At 40.0% G+C, this 23,429-nt stretch overlaps 1 protein-coding gene across 2 annotated transcripts in view; it reads left to right on the top strand.

The window, feature by feature from the left end:
• Positions 1-752: 752 nt before the first annotated feature.
• The window catches only part of sms (spermine synthase), a 122,220-nt gene continuing 99,543 nt past the window's right edge, over positions 753-23,429 (top strand). Inside the window, exon 1 of one of the 2 annotated variants that reach the window (XM_062485538.1) lies at positions 753-963. In XM_062485538.1, coding sequence (XP_062341522.1) covers positions 918-963 — 46 coding nt within the window. In that variant the 5' untranslated portion in view covers positions 753-917. The remainder of the gene's footprint in view (positions 964-23,429) is intronic. The other variant, XM_062485537.1, reaches the window with a different exon arrangement.

A 23,429-nucleotide genomic window follows, 5' to 3' on the forward strand; every position in this document is an offset into this window, starting at 1 on the left:
GTTCTTTATTAATGAATGCAATATGAGTAGGCTAAATGCCTGAAAATATCACGAGAAGGGAAAACTTAAAAGGACGTTTAAGTCAGAGATTAGGTCCATTTTTACACCGGTCTGCCAAATGTATTCGTTTTGATTCAGCTATGAGGCTGCCTCTTGCAGGGGAAATGAGAAGACATCATATTTAATTCTACACTTCACTCGTATTTTCAGTTGTAAACGAGCAGCACAAAAAAATGCTTTTAAATCTATGTAATCTTTATAAATAATAAGTATGCATTTTTATATAAAATATACAGAAATATCAGTTGTAAAAATGTCATTAAAAAACGGACCCCTGTGCAACCGACCCAAGCAAGCACACCCTACAATTTCTTCAGAAATTGTATCCTCTCTAGTGTCACGTGTCCATCTAAAAATAGCTTTTCTAGTTTGCATAACTGTAACTACGTCTGCCTGAAATAAGTATGAAAGTGTGTGCTATATGTGAATTGAATTAGGGGAGAATTTTTGAGAAAACAGTTTTCAAATGTAAAAATGTTCTGTGTTTTGATGGTGACAAAATTGAATATTTTTGTAATTTACTAATAGGTGTGTTCGACTTCATGCAGCACCGGCGGCGCCGACAGCCGGCTGCCTTTGCTTCAAGTCAGCCGGGCTGCAGGCGGCTGCAGGCGACGCCGGCGTTGCATGAAGTCGAACGTACCTAGTATCTTTAGAAGGGCTGTGCGAGTGGTGATGACGAAGTAGCAGCGTCATTATTCTCAGCCCTTCTCTTCAGTCGCTAGCTAACTAAGCTAGCAGAGGGTGTCTTCTCCAACTCCAGAAGTGTCCAAGACTTCTCGCTTTTTGTCTACGTCGATAACCTCAGTTTTCACTCCTTCTGCCTTTCTAGGCATGGATGACAGCTATACCCGGTCATGGCATTACGACATTACACCCTTGACTTCACCCTCGCTGTGCCAGGTAAACGATACAAACACAGGACACGGAAGTAGGCTAGTACTTCTTGATGCTCATGCTTTGCCGCAGAATAGGACACGGATAGGCCACTGAGCAAATCTGAAGTTGCACATTGTGATTTACAAACACGTACCTCTATGTAAAAGTACCTACCCACAGTTCTTTGTAGATAACGCATGCAACATTTTGCATTTGAAAACGCAGCATCTACAATTTATTTACAATAAGCTTAGAAGTAATACCGTTGGTGCAGTCAGCCATGCTATAGCTAGGGAGGACAAACCCCCAATTTGCAGAAACTATTTTTTTCTTTACACCAGTGCAAATTGTATTTTGTTTAAGAACATATTGACTATATTAACTACATATACACGCCCAATTAGCAGATCTATCAATTTATATGTCTAAAGGATACCATTGTACAACAACTTGATGGCTATTAACTGTGATTGAAGCGACTCCTGGTTGTCACCTGTTCATAAATGTAATGGAACCTGGTGTTCTGTCGATTTGTCCTACCTTGTCGGATTTTCCTACCGTAGCGCTAAATTATAGCTGTATCTATCGATATATTTATCGATCCAGCCTACCACATGGAAAATACCTGGTAGTGTAATTTTACAGTGCAACATACCTCATCAGATTTTCCTACCAGTATAAAACTAGAGGGTATAATTTCTGTAGAAATTGTAGGGTGTGCTCGTCGCAAATGGGTCTGTTTATTAACTAATTTTTACAACTGATATTTCTTATATTTTATATAAAAATGCCTACTTATTATTTATGAAGATTGCATAGATTTAAAAGCAAACATTTGTTGCTGCTCATTTACATTCAAAATACTAAGTGAAGTGTATAATGAAACGGTTGTCTTCTCATTTTCCCTGGAAGAGGGAATAGTGATAAACTATAACAGCCTCAGTTGAAAAGTTGGATTAAACGAAGATATTCGGCAATCCGGTGTAAAAATGGTCCTAACCTCTATGACTTAAAGGTCTCATTAGATGAAAATGTCTTTAGGAGGTTATCTAACATTGAGTTCCCCTAGCCTGCCCTTGGTCCTCCAGTGGCTAGAAATGTTGATAGGTGTAAACCAAGCCTTGGGTATTCTTCTCCACCTTTGAGAAAATGAAAGCTCAAATGCTCCGATTTGAAAATGTTGCTCTTATGTCGTCATAAGAGGAAAGGTTACCTCCCCTTTCTCTGCTTTGCCCGCCCAGAGAATTTGGCCTGCCAATGATAAAATTAGCTACGACCTGCAAACACGATATTGTTTTTTCCTCTAGAGACAACATGGCATGCAAACGACCAAAGCATGGCAGTTAGCCCCGCCTCTCTCCTCCTCATAGCATTTAAAGCTACAGACACAGAAATGGCACGTCCTTAGGAAAGCTCATTGTGTATGGAGCTAGAAAGCTGACAACATTTGAATATGAAAGATCTGAAATATTTGTATGTCGAATTTCATTAAACTGAAATATTTTGCTGTTGAATATATCATATCTGAAATATTTGTATACCCAATTTGATAACTGAATTATTTTGATCCAGAAATGCAAATTTCTGAAATTCAGATTACGGGAATTCATATTATTGTAATTCAGACTGCGGAAATTCTTATTTTCCCAAAAAAAGTAATTCATTTAATATATAATTTTTAAATATTGCGCCAGATCACAAAATGTCATTTAAGGTTACCTTTCCTATAAAACAGGTCTATAGCTTGCTCTTTTATTAAACAAACTAAATGGCCTTATGTTATTTATCTTATTTACATGACGACATGTAATTTCTGTCTCTACATGGTTGCGCGCACCAATAAAAAGCAGTCTTGGGTTCAAAGTGATTACAACCACTTGTATGATGTTAAATGGCTTCACATAGACATTAAACAATCCTCAGAGAAATAATGTGAAATCAACGGAGCAAGGGCTTAGCTACTACTCTGATATGAATGTAATGTTAGCGAATGAGGGGTGAGAAGCCCCCCCCCCCCCCCCTTGCTAATATTTAGTCTCCGCTGCTCGTCCAAAGCCAAATCTATTCTTGAGGTTCCAAAAAACAATTTGGTTTTGAATGTGAGTAGTCGATCGCGTTATCTTCTGTCCCGCCGTTTGAAATAAACCTTTTAGCTCCGGCATTGGTCTCCCATTATTTATCACGTCACGTTTCGATTGAAAGTCCAGTTTTCAGGCTCTCGCACGCGCCCTTCATTGAGGCAGAGGCACTGTTTGCCTCCCCTCTGCTTTTTCACTGCGGTTTTATGTCGGATCAGACTAATAGGTTCTACACATACGTAAAACACATTTCCTATTCTATGGATAGAAAGGACATATAATAAAAGTGTCTAGAAATATTACAGTGGTGACAGACAACGAGAAAACAAAAGTCATGCGCTCAACCCAGTTTGTGAGGGATTGCACATTCTGAGATGAGGCCCAGCTCGTTGCTCCCTCACCTCGCGTGTCTTTGAACAGGACTTGCGCAAATTCAGCGATGTTGATTATAAAAATGCGTAAAATGATTTGACTCATTTAGAAATGACATTATAGCACATATCAGTAGAGAAATATTAATATATATAAAAAAATTCACCTCGCTCCGCTCGGCTTGCTACTACTTTCAAAATCACAATGTTGGCAGCTCTGACTGAATGAGGTACAGGCTAAGTGCTTATGAAACTTGAAAACCCTGTGTCTTCTCCTCTGCCAAAATCGGCAGTTACTGTAACCAAGGGAGACAGTCGAAGGTTGGCGTAGAGTGATGGAAGACGAAGAACTGGCAAAGGTGTATATATTTATGTTTCTCTGTTCTGTTGTTGTCCCTTTTCTGTGTTGGAGTTCTTTTAAGAGCTTGATGGCATCAACATCCAGCCTGATATAAAATAAATTGAACACAATTGTGTCTGGTCAGGTGGCTGAGCGGTTAGGGAATCGAGCTAGTAATCAGAAGGTTCGATTCCGGCCGTGCAGATGATGTTGTGCCCTTGGGCAAGGCACTTTACCCTACTTGCCTCGGGGGAAATGTCCCTGTACTTACTGTAAGTCGCTCTGGATAAGAGCGTCTGCTAAATGTAAATGTCACTTCATTATAATATCCACACAGAAAATCCAGGTTGTATCAAGTAGCTAGCTACTGCTAATAGCCCATTTTGGTTGGTCAAGCATATTAGTTTTTATTGTCTCCTTATATTCCTATCAAAGTCAATGTTCAGCCTATGCTATATGTTCGTTTGCTAAGTGAAATTTCAGATTGGTTATGGATAGTGAAATATTTTCTGTATGAGAGATCCGAACTAAATAAATAAATGTAGTAGTTCGGGCCAGGTGGTGCAGGTTTGATTCATTGTCCACACATCATCTGGAAGTCAGTTTCGATCAAATGCCAACGATCTCCATACTACATTTTGCCGACATATCTTCTAGACATCGGGCCGACGTCGCCAAGACGTAGGCCTATGTGTGCTATCTGGGTCTTCCTCCAACGAGCAACTGTGTTTGTTCTGAGGTTAAGTTTGGTCGTTCTGAAGTTGTCCACTTTTCCCTGTGAAAGCAAGCTGTTTCACCTTTGGCCTAGTTCAGACAAAAATTTCCGCAGTCTGAATTTCAGTTTTTTTTTCTGGATCCAAATAATTCAGTTTGATCAAATGAACATACAAATAATTCAGATATGATATATTCAACAGAAAAATATTTCAGTTTTATGAAATTCGACATACAAATATTTCAGATCTTTCATATTCTAATTCAGATACTTTTGTCAGCTTTCTAGCTCCATAATTGTGCGACTGCTCGTAGTGGCTGTAAATCTGCACCAAGGCTGATTTTCGGGAAAGAGAATTCAGATACAGTATTAAGGAATAAGGCCTATGGGTCAATGACGTGACGCCCATTTTTTTGTGTCTATAAGGTTAAATTCAATTTAGAAACATTACATTTAAAACTAAAACAAACAGATGACTTAAACATTCTTTTTTAGGGGCCACATTTTAATGAATTTGGTTTTAATCAATTTTGAGAGAATAATTGGAGGATAATGGCAAAAATGTCTAAGTGGTGTAACAGTCAAAACTTGGTACCAAAAGTTTTAGCTTGCTTAAAAAGGGCACATTTCTTAATAAAAGATCTAATAAACTACTTTGGCATAAACCTAAATTAAAGGTTATTATACATATTTAAAATATAATGAAAAAGTATGTTATATTTATTTTAATAATTTAGGGAATACCGTCGGTCATGCTAGCTTCCTGAAATTTCAAGGTGGTGTAACCACCTGAATGGTGCCATTTAGTTAAAATCAGCAAGAAGACCACATGACAGGAAATGACCCCGGAGGAGCATAACTGCTGCGTCACAAGGTTAGTAACTCTCTGATAAATCTAAGTTAATAAGACATTTTTAGGGTAAGTTCAGGTATCTTTGGTTAACATGTAAAATCGTATGACCCAAGTAAAACATTGAAAAAACATTATTTTGAATAAAAATGTGTATTTAGTCTAAAAATGATGTTTGATTTATTCGCATCAAGGCCATATATGTGTCCATGATAATGTCTGTCAAATTTGATTTTACATTGAAATGTCAAATGGTGTAACCAGTTACACCATTTGACTCCTACTACAAGCCTCTCAATGTTTGGCCAATCTTTTCAAATATAACTACTTAAGTCACTGGTTCAAGATGAGATATGAGCTTAGTTACTATTTAGACGTATTTTATGTGTTTATTGTTTGTATTTTTAAAAAGTTTAGGTAATTAATCCTCAACTTTATCAAGATAGCTTTTCTGCTAGGCTAGGCCAGTGGTTCCCAACCCTGGTCCTCAGGGCACCCCGTTCTGACTGTTTTAGATGTTTCCCTGCTCCAACACACCTGATTCAAATGAATGGGTCGTTATCCAGCTCTGCAGAAGCCTGCTTATTACCATTCATTTGAATCAGGTGTGTTGGAGCAGGGAAACATCTAAAACAGTCAGAACGGGGTGCCCTGAGGACCAGGGTTGGGAACCACTGGGCTAGGCTATATCATTATAGTGTAAGGCCTTAGTGTTTAAAAAAGACTAGAAAAAGGCGTTCAGGTAGTGTGTTAGGATGGCTACAGTAAATCATAGGCTTCTGTTATCTAAAATATTTTCAATGTAATATCTAAATGATTTTGACAATGTAGATGAGCTTGTTATAATTGGATGGGCGTCCATATTAATTTGAGCCAGATTATAGGTATCTACCCTGACTAAATAGTATGTTAAAATTATAAATAAATAATATACAATTATTATTAATAAAGTGTACTTCTTGTCCCCCAATAGATGCCACTTACAAGCAAGGAAAAAGTGTCTCGCCACAGAGCGTGAGTGAGCGCAAATCCTGCTGCAAGGGCTAATTACCTTGCCAAAAGACGGGAAAGGTAGTGCACACACAACAGCACGCACACACACACACCCAGACACACACACTTTTCATGTGAAGAATGCCAGAATAAAGTCTGAGATGTAGATAGTCTGTGGAAATGAGGAGAGGATGATTTATTATTCTAGTTATAAAGGCTAATTGTTTTATTTTTACATTGTATTTTAGCTATCATAGGAGGAAAGGAGAGGGAAAGATTGCAAACACCCCGGTAGCAGAGATCTCCAAACAGAATCAGAAGAAGATGAGGGAAAGGTGGAAGCAGTACCAGAGACAATATAGGGAGAAAAAAAGGGTACTTATTGATGTTCTAAACCTTACTCCCCCATCGGTGAACACATCAGGAGATCACCAGCATGTTGGCCCTCCGGAACCCATAGTTAACCTTTATGATAATGTGCAGCCAAATGTAGAGGTACCACAGATATCCTCAACCCCTTTAAACGCAGTACAGAAAAGTAGATAACAAAGTGCAGCGCTGAAGGAAAGGGAAAAGCTCAGGTCTGAACTCAGCAGAATTGAGAGAACTTAAGGCAGCAAATTCAAAGATACAAAGGCTACAAAGGAAACTGGACAACCAAAAGAAAGGGGGAAAAAAATCAGGAAGTCAGAGAGAGGAACAAACAGAGGGACATAAAGAAAAGTTCAGAGGAGAAAAGGGAGCAAGTGGTCAGCTTTCTTTGCAGAGTGGAGAATAGCCGCATGTTGTCTGGCAAAAAGGACACTGACAAAATACAAAATCAAACAACAGAGGAGAGTACTACTTCACTCCCTTAAAGACATCCATGCCAGCTACAATGGAACTGTCTTGAGACACCACAGACTGTCATACAGACAGTTTGTGAGATACTGTCCGTTTTACATTACTCCAGCCAAAGATTCAGACAGAAATTCATGTGCATGCATTGATCATGAAAATTTCAAGCTCATTGTTGAAATTTTTTACCATAGAGGCATTCTACAGACAAACAGCATTTCAGATCTTCTGGCTGGTATTGCATGTGATACATCCAGCAAACAGTGTATGTATCGTGTGTGTGTAAAATGCTGCTATAATGAGGTGGAATTTGAGGGCCCTCTGGATGAAGACATGGCATAACTTGGCAGCAGTGGTCGAGGATCACCAAAACAGAGGAGGGAAAAACCTACACCAACTTTGCCAAGGTGACACAGAGTGGGAAGACTGCTGACCTTCTTGCTCTTCTCAACAAGAAGCTTGACTCTCTGGCCAAACACAAATTCAACTGGATCCATCAAGTAAAAGCTCTGAGAAACAAAATAAACACTACAAAATAATGAAATCTGCATCCATGTAGATTTCTCAGAAAACTACAGCTGCAAATTAAATACACAAATTCAAGCTTTTCATTTCGGTGGCAGCGCAAGCAGGCCACCATCCATACCTGCGTGGTATACACAGCACTAACATCATATTCCTATGCCACCATCTCTGCTTCACTTCGCCATGATGAGTGTGCTGTGTGGGCACATCTGGAGCCTGTACTGAAGGATGCCATCCTGAAGTGCAAATTACCACCTTCTTCGCTTCATATAATAAGTGATGGGCCTGTTAACCAGTATAGGAACAGGAAAAACTTTTATTTATTAAGTCAGTCCCCCCAGGATTTCGCGGGCCTTTTTTGTGATAGTTGTGGGCAAAAATTCCTGATTTTGCGGGAGCTTTTCCAAAAAGTTGCGATGTAAGTTGCGCTGTTTTTTAGGTGTTTGTTGCGATGAAATTGCGGGAGCAAGTGAAAGTTGCGATTAAAAAGTTGCGAATTTTCCTCTTTGTAATTTTAATTGAGTTATTGGTTGAAAATTAAGTAATTAACAAACATTCATCAAAGAATAAAACCATTGAGAAATGGTCCCCTAAATAACCTTACCAACATGCCAATTTTCATCATATCCCATTTTTTATTCTTATCCAACCAGGATTTACATTCGCATGCATTGAAGGGAGGAATCTCCTTTTTTTTTTTTTACAAAAAAGATTAATCTGTCGGCAATACCGCTCTCGGCCTCTACGCAACTCGGCGCTCTCACGCTTGCCAGGCATAGACAGTAGAAGAAAGCACACGCAGCAATTGACTGGTTGGGCAACCCTGGATACAAGGACAGTTAACGGTGTGTTTTTCGCCTGGAAGTCTCTAGAAATCTGGCACCTTATTGAACAAAATTAAAAAGAGGGAAAGAGTTCACAGACACCCGAATGAACGCGTTTACAGTATCGTTCATCATTACATTTACATTTAGTCATTTAGCAGACGCTCTTATCCAGAGCGACTTACAGTAAGTACAGGGACATTCCCCCGAGGCAAGTAGGGTGAAGTGCCTTGCCCAAGGACACAACGTCAGTTGGCATGACCGGGAATCGAACTGGCAACCTTCGGATTACTAGCCCGATTCCCTCACCGCTCAGCCACCTGACTCCCTATCATCAGGCAGTAATACAGTACGTTCAGGTCACGTTCACCAAAATTATCAACGAGTTCATGAACTTTCGTTCAATGAACGCGTTCAGGCGCAACACTGGATTTAACTCCTACTGGAGAGAGTTGTGGGAGACGACGATGATTGGTCAAAGTTGCAGGAAAATTGCGGTGATTGGTTAAAATTTCAACTTCGCGCTGAAAATTTCAACTTCGCGCTGAATTCGCAGGGAATCGTTGAATTCGGGTGAATTGGTGCAATCACAACATCGTGAATTCCTGGAGGGTCTGTTAAGTACAGTGTCTTTTCTTTATGGTTTCAAGAATGTTTCGTGGAATTTCAGTGAAAAGACCCATGGAAAGGGTGCCCCTGATGGGGTTGGTGGGGCCGTAAAGCGGCTTGCTGATGCAGCAGTCCTGAGGGGGAAGGATTTGCAGACCGCAGAGGATGTCTTCAACTTCCTGAAGGATGAGTCCGGTGTCCAGCTGTGAAAGGTACACTAAAGATTCATCAAGTGACCTGTGAAGAGCCAGCTGTGATCCAGTACAGGGACATTTCATGCTTTTGCAAAAGACCCAATATCTGCAAGTGTCATGGGCAATGTGCAGTTGATTTCCGGGACCCACCAGCCACCACCTCAACATCTGACAGCGTGGAAGATCAGGAAAGTAAGCAGGGAAAGTTTGCTCTTGTCAGATATGAGGGCAAACCATTTGTGGGGCAGATCATTCAGGTGGTTGGGGATGAAGTAGAGGTAAGCTGCATGCAACAGCTAGCCAGGAAGAATGTCTTCATCTGGCTTCATCCACCTGACATCCTATTCTATTATGAGTCTGTTCTTCACATCATTTCTGAGCCAGAACCTGTGAACTCACGTCATTCCAAACTCCCAGATGCCTGGAAACAATTCCAAGCACACAGCCTGAAAGGTTAATGTTTTTTCCACAGACTTTTCTGGTCAGAAATATTTCAAGGCTTAAGTTTCAAAGACGCCGTTTCATTTATATTGTCATGTTAATGTTAAATAATTTGTACAGATCTCATCAGATGGCATGAACTCACTTGTTGAAATTGTATGAGAACTGAACTGAAATCACAACACAAGTTAATCCTGTTTCTTCATTGATGTTATGAAAATATTTTTGATATTGAATATGATGAATTACATAAATATACTGTATATTAAAATATCCAATTCAGTTTACCTTGATGCCTATTTTCTCTTTCAATTTCTTGTCCTTGCTGTAGACGTTTTATGGTCAATTGGTGTAACCAGTATTTTGTCTAAAAGACTAATATTGTACAAAAAGGTTAATATGGATAATAATGTAATACTCTACTACACTGTATAATATAATAATGGGTGTTTAAACCATTTTTACTCAAATGGTCAAAGAATAGACATAATACAAGATGTTTACAGCATATCGTTTTGCTCAGTACAATGAAAAAAACATGTAATTTAAATTCTGAAATCACTATTATAAAACATTCTCATAGGATATTACTAAATTAACTACTAATTTCATGAGAGCAATTGCATGAACTCTAAGAGGTGTGAATTAGATATTTGTCGTTTTTTGTGGTTACACCATTTGACAATTTAACGGGCTGTCAGTTTTATCTTTTGTAAAAAAAAATAGTTTAAATGTCATATTAAATAATATGAATACAACAGAAATACAACATATACACTTTAACCCTCGTGCTGCCTTCGGGTCACATGACCCAAAGGTTCATAACGAACCATCGTTGTGTTTACCCAATTTTACCCAATACAAAAACAAATAAAAATAATTTTCTTTTAACCTTTGCAATGTGGGGGGTCTGAGACAGCCCGACAGTTAAAAGAAAATGCTTCACTTTGTTTTTGTATGCGGTAAAGTTGTCACAATACGACGGTGGGTCACAATGACTGATGGGTCAGAATGACCCGAAGATAACACAAGGGTTAACAAACCTCAGGCATATTTAGTTTGAAAGTTTTAACCATATTTTTGAATTGCTCATCTTAACAAGCCCTATCTGTCACTGACCCCTATATAAAAGCATCCAAAAACAGCATGTAATGGGAACTTTAAACGTCCCTTAAGTTTTTCCCTTCTAGTGATATTTTCAAGCATTTAGCCTACTCATATTGCATTCATTCATTAAGAACCCCCTTTGAAACAAGCTGAACCCCCTTTTGAAACAAGCTAATCTAACAACGTTGTCACCAGCAGTATTTCAGATGGAATCGCGATTCAAACAGTACCATCTGCTATCTGAATATGCCCCCAAAAGCGTAAATAAGCTTGACATTTATTTAGGGGGAAATGGCTAATTCAAAAGACGTTTGCTGGAAGCTATCATTGTCAGTAACAGTAACAATTTATGTAGTAACATTCCAACAATCCAAATCAAAGCATTAACAAATGTTAACTGCGTGATTCATCTACGGAACAAAAATTTATATTAATCTCTTAAGTGTCGAATTTTCTCTTTCAACACTTAAAACTAAGGAAATGTTTCAAGATTTTACTTCACTTCAGTTACTTCACTAGGCTAATATTTATTTGCGTAACCATTGTTTTTGATAACTGCTCCGCAACTGCGCTGCATCGAGTCAACTTCTGGCACCAATTAAAAAAATTCAGCCCAGGATGAACAAACTACATTCCACAGTTCCTATGCATTTTGGGGTTTTGCTTCAGAAACTGCTTTTTTTTATGTCACTCCACAAGTTTTCAATGGGGTTGAGGTCAGGGGATCGATTTGGCCACTCCCATCACCTCAACCCTTTTTGTCTGGAACCAAGACATTTCTTGCTTACATTTACATTACATTTATTCACTTAGCAGACGCTTTTATCCAAAGCGACTTCCAAGAGAGAGCTTTACAAAGTGCATAGGTCACTGATCATAACAACGAGATAGCCACAAAACATTGCGAGTAGCCAAAACATGAAGCACACATTGTGAACAACCAAAGTAAGTGCCAAAGGGAAGAACCATAAGAGCATGTAGTTAAACAAGTTACAATTAAACAACATGAACTGCTATAAGTGCAAGTGTACCTGTGGAAAAAACAAACAAGCAACAATAATAAAACCAATATATCACAGCGAGTACAAACAATTTTAAATCAGTTACCAGTAACCACAAGAGCAACACGTCTCTGAGCAAGAGTCATTGTGATCCTTGAGGAAACTAACATCGGGTCAAGCGAACCATTCCTAAGTACCGTTGTACTCCCGGAACAAGTGCGTCGCTTACTCGTGTGTTTGGGGTCTTTATCTTATTGAAACACATTTCAGGGGCATTTCCTCTTCAGCATAGCGCAAAATAATCTCCAAGTATTTTGATGTATTAAAACTGGTCCATGATCCCTGGTATACGATAAATTGTCCCAACACCGTAGTATGAAGAACATGATTTTTGCGCAATTTCTTTTGATTTTTATAGCAATATCCACCATGTTACTGTCCTGTTTTCTCCCATTCATTCCAAACCGTGACCAACGCCATTCTCCCTTCTCTGCAGAACGCATTAGTCTATCGCACAAACTCGTGCCCCCCCCCCCCAGTCTGACGCCAAACCCCACCCTACTACCTTAACTAACACATTCTGAGGGAAACCCTGAGCCTACAATTGTCTGCTAATTCCTACATTATCAATTGATGTCATGTTGATCAAAATGTATTATATTGGTTCTCTGTTAAATTTTCTTACCCCCACAAAAATCTAGACTAGTGTTTCCAATCCTGTGGTATGCGAGGGTAATGCCGGTGGGCTGCCAAACCAATGAAAAAATAAAATAAAAATGTTATACTGTTGGTAAATGATTATAAAAAAATGTGTGGCCCCCGAAGAATCCAGAAATGGAAAAAAAAAAAAAAAAAGCAAGTGTCGGAGGAAGTACAGCATTGATTACCTGTCACTGGGATTAACTAGCACGGAACAGAGGACGAACCGTTACCCCTCTGCGTCTGATGTTAGCTAACAAGGCCCTGAAGCCATGCAAATTGCGTTGTCACCTCGATACTATACACTGGTAATGTGTCCAAACCTTGTGAATTATTTTAGAACAAGCTCAAAGATTACCAAAGTGGGAAGAAGTCATGTATGACTATAATGGAGAGGTAAATGTGGACTTTATCTTTTTCAAACTTTTTCCCACACGCTCAACTGCAGAGGCAATTTTTTACATTCCCAACAATGTCATGGATTTAAACAGCATAAATTGGATGTAGTGTATGGTACTAAGCACAGACAGGCCCGCGCTATGCTTGGCCAGTGTTGCATACCCTCCCCTATAGATGGTGTGCCTAGGGCAGGAAGGGGAATGCAACACTTCTAACCCGCACACTAGTACCGTATGATGGAAGAGGTATCAAGGGAACACCAGACACAAGGGATAAATACTTAAATAATAATATTTATTTTAACTAACAACCTTGACAAGGGAATGGAGAGTGGTGCCAAATAAAAGAACAAAGTTTAACAGCCCTGCCCTGCCTAACCATATACAGGGCTCTAGAGTGCGACCAATTTGGTCGCACAATGCGACCAAAATGTGTACGGGTGCGACTAAATTTTTTCCTAGGTCTCTCATTGGCTGTGGTCCAGATATTCCTGTAGCTCCGTGCTGTGTGATTGAAATTACGACCTGAGCACCAGAGTCAGTTTAGCAGACCTGGGCATTGTATGGCCCGCGGGCCATAACCGGCCACAGGCTGTCTCAATCCGGCCAGTGTGAGGTAAATCAAAAATGTAAAATAAATAAATGTGTTGAGCGGTAGTAAATATGTAGTCCTGAAAGACTACAGTGATCAAGCGATTTACATATGTGCGCTTGCGCAACCTCACCGACAGGAGAGTTAGCTGTTGGTTAGCCCTCGAAAATGAAAAACTTTGCCACTGATTAACTTTTAACAAGACATGGACTTCTAAGTATCTGTTTACTGAGGTCAAAGTGAAAGCTGTGAAGAAAAAAAACTAACGCGGACATAATAAGAACTTGACTGATTCAGTGGGCGCGGGCTGATGGTTTGCTAGTTGAACTGCAGACCCTGATCATTACCTGTCAGCTGTCCTTCGCATATCCACCTCAGACATTCAGACAGATTTCGATGCACTTGTTCAAGCCCACTGGATTTCTCTCACAGAACAAAATGAACTGAAAAAACGTATTGCTTTTTGTATAAAGTTGATCAATTCCACATCTTTAACATACTGCAAAACAACTTTTCAGTGTTTGTGAAGATTAACTGGTTACAAATAAAATGAAACACTGTTGTTGTTGTTTATACTGTTTATTACTTCTATAATCTTTCCTATTTGACCTACACCAAAATCTAAAATATTTATATAAATATTTACACAATATCCTTATTCTTCTGATAACCAGTAGCAGCTAATCAAAATATATACTTTACTGCTTTTTACAATGGGAGAAAATGAATAGTGAGAAAATTGATGAGGCCCTCCAACACATTTCAGGTTTCTCATGTGGCCCCTTGTAAAAATGAATTGCGGACCCCTGAGTTACGAAGCTGGGCCAGGGAGCTAACCCATGGAGCTAGGATTTTGGTGCTAGGGAGAGTGTGGCAAGATGATTTAGCCAAGGCCATAGAGCAAGAAGGCCAAATTACAGGTGTTGGCCATCTGAAGGGCATGCGACAGCAAGGTGGGACCCGCTATAAGACTTTGAGCCATGAAATGTTAGGTCTCAGTTCAGGGAAGCACTTTTAAACAGTAGCACTTTCTATTTTGAAATGTTTTATTTTGCTTAAAATGTTTTAGTTTGGTAGCTCAGTGAAGCACTTAATTATTTTTTTTATATATACAGTATGATTGTGCTTCAAATAAAAAATATATTTACCTACACCTTATTCTTGTTTAAGATCATTTACATAATATATATGAATGTATATGGAGCGTGATAAAAAGGTGACCTTGAAATTGTGGCGACGCAAGGAAAAATTTGGGTGCACCTAAATTTTGTGCTGGTGCACCTAAATAAAAAAGTTAGGCGCACCAGTGCAACCAAGGCAACAAGTTAGTCTGGAGCCCTGATATACCACTTCTAACAAAAAAGTACAAAGGGTGTGGACAAAACAGCTCCTGGGGTGTTGAAGATAGCGGCCTTTGTAGATCGAGGTGGGGCTGCCAATTAGTTGTCATGGGGAAGACCGGTGTCGTTAAGTGAGGGAACCAGCATGGACCAATCAGGATTCAGGAAGCATCAAGGTTGAGGGAGACAAGACGGGGAGAAAACACAAAATGAAACACAAAGCCAGCTAGATGAAGTAACACACTACTGATGTTGGGTAGAGAGACGCCTTAGCATGGTCTCATTGTCTACCTGTAGTCAGGAGACAGAACACCAGCACAGTGGGGGGTTGTAAAGCATGTGAAAGCATCTGTCCACTGCAGTATAAATAGGGACTGGCTGCAAAGAAAATGTCTGCCGATCTAAAAAACATTTTGGATGAGGCTGTCAGAGCTCTTAACTTCATCAAGAGTCACTGCAATCACGCTTATTTGCGGTTTTATATAGGGTATGTAACATTGGTTGGGCTGTGCCGTTCTATGCGCCCTAATGCACCATGTGAAATAGCCCTGGAATAAAACTAAAGGTTTTCTCCCTTTTATGGTATGCTCATGAATATATAGATGCGCGCTGATTGGTTGGTTTACAACGAGTGACGCTGCTGAGCAAAGACGCAACACGGCCAACAGCACTCACTGAAACATCGAAGGTGGAGACTTGGAGACTTGGACTTTAAAAAAATAAAAACGTACAAATAAATCTATTGTGTCTACACAACTGTTTTCAACCTCAGTGTTGTGTAAACACAATAGATTTATTTGTACGTTATTTCAAGTCTCCAAGTCTTAAGTCTGCATCTAAGATATCATTTGAAATGATTACGTTAGTTGTTTCCACTTCTGTTGTCGAAGCAAACGGGATCGACTTATGTGGGTAATGTTAGCACTACAGCTTAGCAACCAAACTATCGTGATTCAACTCAGTTTCAGGTAGCTCTAGCTATCTTGCTGAAAAATAGATCTGGACAAACATGCATCGTGAATTGTAGATTTACATGACAACATGGGTTATTTATTTGAATGAAACAGTCAGGAACATGGAATAACGTTAGCCCCACATTGCAATAAACTAAATCATGACACATTCTACCCATGCTAGATAGAGGCAGGATACGTTAGCATTGGTAATGACTACACTGTATTATGATGTTGTCGCTCACAACCGGGTTGTGATGAACATAAGTTCGGAACAGCACCTCTTTTCAGCAACAGTTTTGTAGCAAATCCTGCTTTACATTGTCCCAGGTTTTCAAAACTGTCCTCAGTGAAATGGTTCGAGCAAATGTGTAATTGAGGGTCGAACTGCACAGGGATCCTCTCATAGACAAACATCACAGCCCGTCGAGTGTTTGATTCCTCGGCAAGACTGAAAAGTGTCAGCATTCCCTGTACAGCCTGGAACACTACATTTACGACCGTAGTCCATTTTCAATATCCTTGAAAAACGTTCTTCTTTGAAATTCCGTGGAAGTACACAGAGCAGCACGCAGCAAATTTTGGGACGTGACAAAAGTACAGACCAGAGCCAAAAAAGGTTTTTCGAAAATTTGCATAGGAAAGAGATGTCAATGGACTTTGAGGTTCACTGTATGTCGGTTTTGCTGTCAATGACCCTTTAAACTTGTTATACATAATGATAACCGTAAAATAATAAATTAAACCACCTTTCTAGGTCCGCTTCCAGAAAATACCAGTGCGTAACTGAGATAAGTAGCCTAAAATAATAACATTGACTAGCCTGGTTATTGTACAGTGCAATAGGCTATAGTTTTTTTGTGCTTGCTACAAAATGTAAGGTTGTTGAAAATGACACACACAATCATAATATTAAGTATAGCTGCAAGCAGCAATGGCAGATTCTTCCTCAAAATGGCAAATATTTTTAAAAATATTGTAAAATGGACATGTTGGAGGGTGAGACTTAACTTCCGACAAAGGAACCGTAAAATCACATTTCAACCTGCAGAACTCTAAATCTGCATGTTCTGGGATTTGAACCACTAGCCCCAGGGTTACAGATGCTGCACTCTAGTAAACTGAGCCGCAGTCACTGTCATGTTGGAAAGTGTGTTTGTATTGTGGTGGACATTTTAGGAGAATCAATCATTAAACTGAATTGGGTGAATAACAAAGTCATATTTATTGAACAGCACAAACATTACACCAACATAACCATCTTTGACACACAAACATAAGACAATAACTCGAAACCCTCTGGCCATGAATCAGATGGGATCAGAAGTAGCGCACACCCAAACAGTGTCTCAAAGTTCTTCATACAGCTCCATCTAACATTCTAGATTGGAACCGGAGAATCCAGTAGACACAAGCACTACGCAGCTGATGGCAACATCCTTCCACCATCACAATACAGACATGCAGCTGTCCCCTGTCTCTTCTGTCAAAGACTCACTCCTTAACCCTTGTGTTATCTTCGGGTCGTTCTGACCCATCAGTCATTGTGACCCACCGTCGTATTGCGACAACTTTACCGCATACAAAAACAAAGTGAAGCATTTTCTTTTAACCGTTGGGCTGTCTCAGACCCCCCACATTGCGAAGGTTAAAAGAAAATTATTTTTATTTGTTTTTGTATTGGGTAAAATTGGGTAAACACAACGATGGTTCGTTATGAACCTTTGGGTCATGTGACCCGAAGGCAGCACGAGGGTTAAACAATACAATGGTGGTGGGGGGGAGGGGGGGGGTTGGTAGGGCGGCGGCGGGTGCGACGACCATGTAGAGACAGAAATGACATGCCGCCGTGTAAATAAGATAAATAACATAAGGCCATTTAGTTTGTTTAATAAAAGAGCAAGCTATAGACCTGTTTTATAGGAAAGGTAACCTTAAATGACTTATTTTGTGATCGGGCGCTATATAAAAAAATAAAAATAAATGGATCGTAGAATGCATGGTACGATGGATCTTAGTTTTACGGTTTCCCAAAGCCATCGTAGCTAAAGAGGCTCTTAGAAATGGTCGTAGATTAACGATAGCTCCAGATCAGTCGTAGATCGCCAAGTGCATCTTAAGCAAAGAGACTCTGGAGACACCAGTAGGCTGACCCTAAAACAAGGTTACATGAATGCTAAATGAAAAAAAGATCACTTATATATTTTCTATTTTTACAGAAGTTAAACTGAAACTGGGATATTTTTCAATGAACTAGACTACACATGCCTTTATTCAAATGGTGTGCGAATTAAGTAGGCATTTCCAAAATGCATCACGCTGATTGTAAATTCATAACACCTGCTACCCAGCTAACACAGTTACGTTGCCCTTACGTTGCCGCAACGTCACTCGATGACCAAACATACGTTGCCGCAACGTCGCCAAAGACGTTGCGGCAACGTATGTTTGGACCGTGCATCTGTGGGACGCCAGAACGTAACCGCAACAGTCATGTCTTGTGACGTAATCTTTTCCGACGTTGCCAGTCTGTAACCGCGACCTCCTAGCAACGTCATTTTCCGACGTTGCCAGTCTGTAACCGCGACCTCCTAGCAACGTTATTTTCCGACGTTGCCAGTCTGTAACCGCGACCTCCTAGCAACGTCATTTTCCGACGTTGCCAGTCCGTAACCGCGACCTCCTAGCAACGTAATTTTGTGACGTTGCCAGTCCGTAACTGCAACGTTAACTAAGTAACCTATATTTCTCAATTCTACTGCTTATATTGGGGCGGTATGTGAAAATCGTGTGAACTATTTTCAAACACCTAAGATATAAATTAAAAACGATCATAATAATTATGATATAGTATATGTGCAACGTTTTCTGTACCGACAGTAAATAATAATTCTTGCGTACCATGATCACTCAATTCTATTGGTTAAATTTTATTGAACAAAAGTCTTGAAGTAGCGACAGAACAATGACATTTCCGCATCCGGGAAACGTCTTAAGTTGTTTTTAAGAGACACGTCCAAGGGTTTCCTTACTAGCATGTTCGGGAAAAACGTAAGAAATAACGATGGATTGTTATTTTGCTCGTAGAGAACCATACAGCTACGATCCATCGTTATCGGGAAACGCGGCCCTGTATGATATTATCCGCTGCCTATTATAGACTACACTGCCTGTCTTGTCATTCCAAAAGTTATTAATGTTATGCATCAACATGTAGGCTAACATCATATCCTAACAAATTACACATGGCTCTCATTTTTGCAATACTTGGACCATGTCCCGACAAATGAAGAACATGTTTTGCGAGTATAACTGGATATTTTTAGACCATTAAATGTTTATGATGTCCTGTGTTTTATACTTTTGATTCGGGACAACAATGCGATCTTGTCAGCCGACTATAAAATGTTGATAATGTCAGGCTACTATAGACCAACTGCAGTCTAACCCACAACATGTTTGACATCCATTAGCCAATAAATTACATTTTGCTGATTGAAGGTCTAGACAACAAACGCTCTAATGAAATAATCACGTACTAACAACATGGAAATAAATGACACATTGATGAAGATATGTTCATTTTCCGACCGTGCCTTTGCTCCGTGCAAGAAGCGCCATCTAGCGACCATCACGTGTCAGTAAAAACATCTGTCTGAAGACTCAGGGGGCATTTGACCCCTAACTGTGCGTCTAATAGGTAAAACCGGCATGGCGCTTCCAGTGCTAAGCAACTAATCAACTACCTTGAAAACCTGGGTTAAGTTAACTAGCTGATAACCACCGTTGTGACACTGCTTTGTGTGATTGCGGTTGTTAGGTTTAGTGAAGCCAGCTAATAAAAAGATATCTTGGGCATTTTGAACTTGCTTCGTAGTGTTGGCCCCTGGTGATTGTTTTGAGCAGGGGCCCGCCCACACATTTGGACTGGCCCTCTGAACAATGCCAGAGACATTTTTTTTTTTCTTCAAAAAAGTTCAAATAAAAAGTTAACACTGATTAATATGCATACGTAAGTAAATGTTTTGATTTAAATAGAAATGAATATGAAAAAATGTCATTACGGTAGTAATAATACTCTTTTAATAGGCTATGTATCCCTTGATATGTACGGATGTATGGTGCATAACAAAATAATAAACGAATCTAGCATAATAAATACATTTAACCCTCGTGCTGCCTTCGGGTCACATGACCCAAAGGTTCATAACGAACCATCGTTGTGTTTACCCAATTTTACCCAATACAAAAACAAATACAAATAATTTTCTTTTAACCATTCCAATGTGGGGGGTCTGAGACAGCCCGACAGTTAAAAGAAAATGCTTCACTTTGTTTTTGTATGAGGTAAATTTGTCGCAATACGACGGTGGGTCACAATGACTGATGGGTCAGAATGACCCGAAGATTACACAAGGGTTAAAATCATAATAAAATCTCCACATTAATACTGGTAGTCACTTCGGCCGATGTAATTTTCTGTTACAGACCGACCTGACCCCACATTAAAGAAAGGAAAAATTATCTGGCCCTCGCAGAAAAAAGTTTTGGGACCACTGGTTTTGAGCAACAGCTGTGTTAATTAGAAAGATGAAAAACTATCGGCGTGTAACAATTTGTGGTAATGCTGTATACTACCAAGACAGCTTGATCAGACCCATGAGGCAATTCATAATGTTTTTATCTAGACAGCAATTATTTTTGCCTCCGCCCCCCCCCCCCCCCCACACACACACATCCCTTGTGGTGTGGGGGGTTTGAGCTGTCAGCACCTGCCTGGTTGTCGGTCGGCCAACGCTGGACCTGGTCGCGAGTCTCCCGGTCCTGTCCTACATCTATAAAGTTGAACAATGGATTTTGGTGTTTCAAAACCCATTGACACTGTATGACTATGTTTAGCTTGTGTTCTGCTCCTCTCTCTCACCAACCGTCTCTGGAGGAGGGGATCCCTCTCTGAATTGCTCCTCCCAAGGTTTCTTCCATTTTTTTCTCCTGTTGGGAGTTTTTCTGGGAGTTTTTCCTTGTCTTCCTTGAGGGTTTAGGTTGGTTGAAGGGCAGTTCTATGGGCGTATGTGAAGCCCTCTGTGACATGCTTGCGTGTAAAAAGGGCTATACAAATACATTTGATTTGATTCAAAGAGAAGCTGTTCCAGCCATTGCATGAGAGACATTAGTGTGGTGTATTGTACTGTATGTTCCATAATTTATTGGGGTCCTTTAAATATGTTATAAAGACTGAAACTGCCCTTGATGGGGTGGGAAAGGTTCCCCAACCCTGCATTAAAGACTATTGGGAATTAAGCATTCAGTAAGTTGGTTGAAACTTGGGCTGGGCGGTATGACCTAGAATGTATGTCACGGTATAATTTGAAGCACGGACGGTAACGGTATCTATCACGATGTAGCCTTAATATTTATTGTCCACTTGTTCCAATAGAATGCAATCCGCACCGCTGCGGCTAATCTACCGCACTCGTCTGGATTTGGATGGGGTATGGCAGGTGTATCATAATGTCATACACTAGGGCAAATTCATGCTGTTATATTTCTGTACCGTTTATATCGTCCACTCCTTGCTGAAAATCTTACAAGTCATTTCCGAGTTGGTTAGTTCCAGGGGCAATTAAATGACTGCACTGCATATAGGATTATATTGTGTTCATTTTCATTAGGGTTCCTCCGTCAGGAGGAAACCTAAAAGTCAGATTTTCATAGTAATGGCATTTCCACCCCATATCTCTAATTCTTCTGAAACTTGGTGTACTTGCCTTGTTTCTCATGGGGAACAAAAAAGCCTAAAGGACCCATAAGGTCCGCCATGATGGATTTTCCTGTACAGTGATAATTTGGGAAAACCTTCAAAATCGATCTCCTCTTACAAAAAAGGTCAAATTAACTTGTAATTTTGTACAGATATGTATCATTGACGTATTTCAAAACGTTACTTAAGACAGTTGAATCAGTTAAATTCAAAATGGCTGAAAGGGGTGTATTCATGTAAATGTACACATTGCCTCAATATGTTTGTGTCACTAAATCAAATGTCATTTTGAATGATGGTTTTTCAAACCTAATAGGCTTTAAGGTGACACCCCCCTGAAGTACCCTGCAAAGTTTCACCTTGATATGTGAAAATATGACATATGTTTGAGCTTGGTCCAAATCTGACAATGCTCGCCATTGGAGAAATAGCTTTTTTATTATCCAGTTACTGAACTTTGTGCATTCCATGCCTGGGAATGGCTCAATTGGCTGAGATGTTGTGCTGGTAAGCAAAGGGTTGTAGGTTCAAAACCAGGCATAGTTTTTTATTTTTTATTATAACAAAACGGTTTCTAGTCTTCCGATCAATCCTCCGCTTGTAAGACATAGCAATGCGCAGGGCTGGGGTGGGTAATCGGGAGAGTTCCCGGTGGGCCGCTTCACTTTTGGGCCGGTGGGCCGCTTCACTTTTGGGCCGGTCGGTCGAGGATTTCTTTTTTTTTTAACTTTTTGTCAAGTTAGTCTATCTTCTCTTAAAGTAGGCTACACACGTTCCGCATTCTGACACCTCAGCCTCTGCATGGGTTGTACCATGTGAGGGAGTTCTCCCCTCCCAAATAGAGTTGATTGGGTCCATAGCGCGTCTTTTCCAACAAAAAAAAATCAGATCGGCTACCGATAGCTGGGACGGGCGGCCCTACCGTAACGATACGCGTCGGGGAGGATGGATGGGAACAGGGCCGGAGTGATGGCATCAGAAGACAAGGTTTTACCAATTGAAAAACGTCTGTTTATTTTACATAAAGCTCAAAAAACTATTTTGCGCTCAAATAATGGCCAACATTTTTCGGTCGCGCGCTCGCATCAAGTGTAGAAATGCCTATCTTGCATCACATCAAACACATACGTCCTAGGTTGGGGCAAAGCTCCGAATGTTTACAACGTCTGGCTCCGTGCCTGATTAACACTCGGATCGTTAAGTAGTCTCAAAAATGGTATCAATATAACAAATTATACAATCCCTTTCTGTAATCATGATACCCCCCAGAAAAGTTCACTGCACCCACAATCAAAGCAGGCTGCATCCAGCCCTGTTTGGTATACAAAAAAAAGGGCTTTATGCAATTTTACCTTGAAATGTAAACCGTTTCTTAACCTTTGTCCCAAAGCTGACCAAAGCTAATACTCTGCCCTTTCTATTCATACAGTCTCAACAGTTGGTGTGTATCAGAGAGGATAGAGAGACTTACTTGTAACCTTATGCTCATGAGTTCAAATCCCCATTCAGCCTGTTGTTGGCCAAGCATGAAGTACCGTAATTTTTGGACTATAAGGCGCACCTGAATATAAGCCGCAGGTGTTTTAATGTTTCATTACCATATGTAAGAGTTTGTGCACAGAGGGGATTGTCGGGAAAGTGATGGCTGCTTGAGGAAGCTCCCATTTATTAACATTTCAACAAACAAGTTGCATATTTGCATAACGTATTCAAGTGTTACCAGTGTGCGAAATACGGGGGGGTCCGGGGGGGCTCGACCCCCCCCGATTAACCCATGAGCCCCCCTGAAAGCCTCAAAAGCAAAATTTGAAGGCGGTCTCAATTTTATTTTTAATTAATAAATAATTTTATAATAAACAAAT

This window comes from Osmerus eperlanus, chromosome 19 (genome assembly GCF_963692335.1).
Source record: "Osmerus eperlanus chromosome 19, fOsmEpe2.1, whole genome shotgun sequence".
NCBI lineage: Eukaryota > Metazoa > Chordata > Actinopteri > Osmeriformes > Osmeridae > Osmerus > Osmerus eperlanus.